The following is a 4,249-nucleotide window of genomic DNA, read 5'->3' as shown; positions in this document are numbered from 1 at the left end:
CTCTTTCCTGCCATGGCAGGGGGTTGGACTAGATGATCTGCTCAGGTCCCTTCCGACCCTAGAAACTATGAAACTATAGGCATCAAACTCACTATCTAAAATGTTGCTTGGCCAATGGATATCTGGCAGAGAAAGAAAAACCAGTCCTTCAGTATGGAGGGAAGAACAACATGTAGAGGAATAGCTAACGTAGTACTGATTATAATAAGTGCCCTAGAGACTGCCCCAAACTCTGAGGAGCCACCACAATGGCTTGGACATTTCCATCAGCATCCAGAGCCTACAATGATCTGTTATTTTGAAGATGTCTTCCATATTGGAACAACATCAGTTCTAAAGAGCTGGCTCGTCCCAAGCTCAGGATGAAAGACTGACATCTCATAGGCACCAGACCATGAGACAATGCCAACAGCAACAATACAGGGCCAGATTTGGGTTCCAGTTATATTGGTATAAATCCCACATGACTGCAATGTCCAGCAGGACCTGGATCTATGTTAGTTAACTGCTTAGTATCATTGCTGGTTGCTAGAACTGCTCAGGAGTTTCCCATAGGAATTACATTTTAGATGCTAGCAGTGAAATGCAGACAGTACAACTGATGAGAGATTGCTGGAGGTGGAGCACCACAAATCTCTGCCTTCAAGCCTGGCTGAAAGGAAAGCAGGGAGCTGGGTCCTTATCCTTCCTGCCAGCTTGTGGCCCCTCTTGGTTAGGCTGGATACTGAGAGCCACAAAGGCTGAGAGAGGTGTTCAGCTTTGGGCAATCTGCCCAAAGGCAAGGAGTCAAATGAATCACAGGGCACATCTACACATGTGCATTTACTGTGCAGTAACTAAAATTACTGTGCAGTATAGGCACACATCTACACATGCACATGCATACTGTGCAGTAAATATAGCAATATATGCTGACTTGAGTGTAAGCTTGATACCTGCATCATGCAGATATCAAATTTACTCCCAGCTAGTTACTGCTCAGTAACGCATGTGTAGACATCTTACTATGCAGTAATACTCTGTGTGTGGACTGACTTGGGACTAACTTCAGACTCAAGTAAGCCCACACACAGTGTTAATGAGCTTTAACGCCTGCAAGTGTAAGCACTGGCCTATGCCCACTTACTGCGCAGTAAATTTAAGTTGGTGTAAAAGCATGTGTAGACATGCCCCATGAATCATAAAGCGGGGCTGGGAAGGACCTCTGGAGATCATCTAGTCCAGCCTCTTGCCTGAAGCAAGATCATCCCTATTCAAACCATGCTGTACAAAACCTTGCCTAACATATTTTTAAAACTGCACAGGCACCTCCAGACACCTACAGGGCATATGGACCAACGACACCAAAAGCAACCCAGCCTGCCACAGGTAAAGCAGTGGGGTAAGGGCTCTCAGTGTCCTGCTGTTGCAAAGGTTGTTAAAATGCCTTGGATCCAAAGATCCAAGAAAGAGGGCCATACATGCCTCCCCTCCCCCCAACTACAGAGGAGGGCAAAACCTCGACCTTCTGTACCAATCTGACCATGGGGGAAAACTCCTTCCAAATATGGCAATTGGACTGACCTTTGTAGAGAAGCAGTCAGCAAGCCAAAAAACTGCCTCAGTTCTCCCAGAATGGATTTTTTTCTGGAAATCCTTTTCCATGGAAAAAATATCCATTTTGGTTCTTCTGTTTCAATTTGGGATGGAAATCTTTTTTAAAAAAAATCTGATTTTCTTCCTACAAAAAGGAATTCCCATTTCCCTCACTGGCTCTGCCAATAATCCTGCCACTTTTAGCTCTGCCCCCGCCTCTGTAATCATTCAGTAAGCACAGAAAAGCAGTCACTGGCTTGGTTGTTGTATCAGCTTTGCCACTGGCATCTGTAGGACTGATGGTTAAGCACCAAGGAGGAAAAATAATGCCACTTGGTGGAGAAAGGAAAGACCTCATGAAAATAGTCTCACCATATGAGCTGGCTGGAGCCATCCCAACAGAAATGGACAAAATCCCACTGCCATTCAGAAACCTGTCCTATAGGGAGTTAAAGTCTGCCCTCAAATAGGCATGCCCAGCCTCTATTGAAATACCAGTACATGAGAGTTACCTGACTCCATCTGTAGGCAAACTAGGGTCCAAAAACCATTGTGCTACATTAACTTTCCCCAATGCTCTTAGCCAGGCCAATAAAGCAAGGGAAAATGAATCCAAGAGATAGAGAAATTCAATGAAAGCTCTGGGCGGGATACTGCTCTCGCTATACAGCATCTCAGTACAGTTATCCCCTGAGTGAAAGGGAAGCCCTTGAAGAGGTGCAGAGCAGGGCAAGTTTACTCTACTTTTCTACTTTCCCATGCTGAGCCTGGGCTAACATTATACAGGCCCAACGAGGTTTGCCTTGGGGCTTCAGAGAACAGATATTTAATGCCTTTGCAGCAGGAATGTGCAGACGTTCAACAGAGAGCCAAGCAAAGATATTTGCTTTTAGTTCTCATCCCTTCCCATTCAGTGTCCTTCTGAGTTTGGACTCTCTCTGCTGCCCTCCCCAAAAATATCAAAGCAAAGATAAGTTGCCACTAACAGGTGCTTTCAACCCTAAACCACAACCTAACCCCAGGCCCAAGCTTCCTTGGACGGTTGATGAGCCTCAGTGAACCTGCCAGTGGAGCCGGAGCCTCGTGTTTGTACAGAAATGTGAACACAGTTGGGTTTGGGGTCATTTCTGATGTCACTGGGGATGTTTTGCCCAACCCTAGCAGCTGCTCACCCTGTTTGTGGGTGGTCACCCCTCGTGGTCCATTGTCCTCCTAAGAGAAGGCATCTCCATCCCTGCATCCCCAATGACCTTGTTGCATTAGGTATGTCAGCCCCTAAGAGCTCAGTCACACCACTGAGGAAATAAGCCCCCACCCCTCTGCTACCGTTCTCCATAAGGAGAGGTAAGGCATGAGGACATCCCAGCTTCACAGCTAAGACCTGGGTTTCCAGCATGCTCAAGTCCAGCAACATGGCATGCCCCCACTGGTATCATCACCACCTTGCTACTGTGGCTCATGGATATGGATGGGAAGCAAGTGGGCGTCTTTCTAGATTGGGGCAGGTGGAGCCCACAGCCCACAGAATTGGCTTTACTGTGTCCCAGGTCATCTCTTGGGGTACAGGATTGGCCTCTTAGGGAATAAAAGGGACCGAAGTGGTACGTATTAGGAATGACTTGCATTTAAGAGACTCACCTTCCTCCCATCAACAGTGTAGAGTTTCTTCACGGTGAACTGGAGAAGCTCTGAAATCTCATCCAGGAGAGTTTTGAAGCTCCGGGCGTTCCTGTGGTTCAGGATGATGGAGCGTCGCACCCCGATTTCCCCGTTCTTAACCAGAGTGATCTTCTTGGGTATCCTGGTGCCTTGCTGGGCAAAAGGCATAGAATAGTCTTCGGACCTGCTCTCCTGGGCTCCTCTCCGCGGGGCGCCGCTCTGGGGCCCACTCTGCTGAACGCCCGCCCTTCGGCTGGCATTGCTAATGCCGATGGGCTTGATGTATTTCTTGTCAGAACAGAGGTAGCACCCTCCATCTTCCAGCTGGTCCAGCTCACTGATGCAATGTATCCCCTGCGGGGTCGTGATGGTCCGGACCCCGAACGGCAGGGGGACCCTGTGGGAGAGGTCGTCCATGAGGGCATTGAAGCTCTTGAAGCGGCGGTGGTTGATGGCCATCTTGACTCCTCCAAACTGAGGATCCCCGCTCTTGAAGAAAGTTATTTTCTTAGCTGGAGGAACGTGGGAGACAGCATTTGCCCGGGCCACGGGGGGAAGGGGCTGCTCATAGTTGTAGGGGCTGAAGGTGGACAGGTCATCGGCAGCCGCCTGAGTCATGCCTCACACTGGAAGGACACTGCAACAGAAGAAAAATATCTATTTGGACCATAGCGCACGGCACCAATGTCTGACATGTCATGGGCCCAAATGTGCCTCCGAGTAATATTATGGCATCCGCATGTAACCCACCGTGTATGTGGAAGACAGAAATGGATTCAGCCTGTGGTGTTTTCACTACTTGGAGAACTGACTGGCTCAAACAAATAGGAGTATACGCAGCTGCAAATTTACAACATTTACAAAATTTGCAACGTAACCATAGCCTTGAATAATCCAAGACTTGTTTCTATTCCCAGTTAAGTTTATGAAACACTACAGAAACCAACAGCAATATGAACCCCCAGCGTTCAAATATTATGAGCCAGACCCCTCAAGATGCATAAGATTTGGTTTC

The 4,249-nt window shown here is 47.9% G+C and overlaps 1 protein-coding gene across 1 annotated transcript in view; it reads right to left on the bottom strand.

Annotated features, from left to right (window-relative positions):
- RP1L1 (RP1 like 1) overlaps positions 1-3,868 on the bottom strand; it is a 32,076-nt gene extending 28,208 nt beyond the window's left edge. The window contains exon 1 of the mRNA XM_019538111.1: positions 3,214-3,868. Within this exon, the coding sequence (XP_019393656.1) occupies positions 3,214-3,852 (639 nt within the window). The 5' untranslated portion in view covers positions 3,853-3,868. The remainder of the gene's footprint in view (positions 1-3,213) is intronic.
- Positions 3,869-4,249: the final 381 nt, after the last annotated feature.

Source organism: Crocodylus porosus, unplaced genomic scaffold (genome assembly GCF_001723895.1).
Source record: "Crocodylus porosus isolate Cpor-Errol unplaced genomic scaffold, CroPor_comp1, whole genome shotgun sequence".
In the NCBI taxonomy this organism is placed as follows: domain Eukaryota; kingdom Metazoa; phylum Chordata; order Crocodylia; family Crocodylidae; genus Crocodylus; species Crocodylus porosus.
This window is presented reverse-complemented; position numbering and strand designations above follow the sequence as displayed.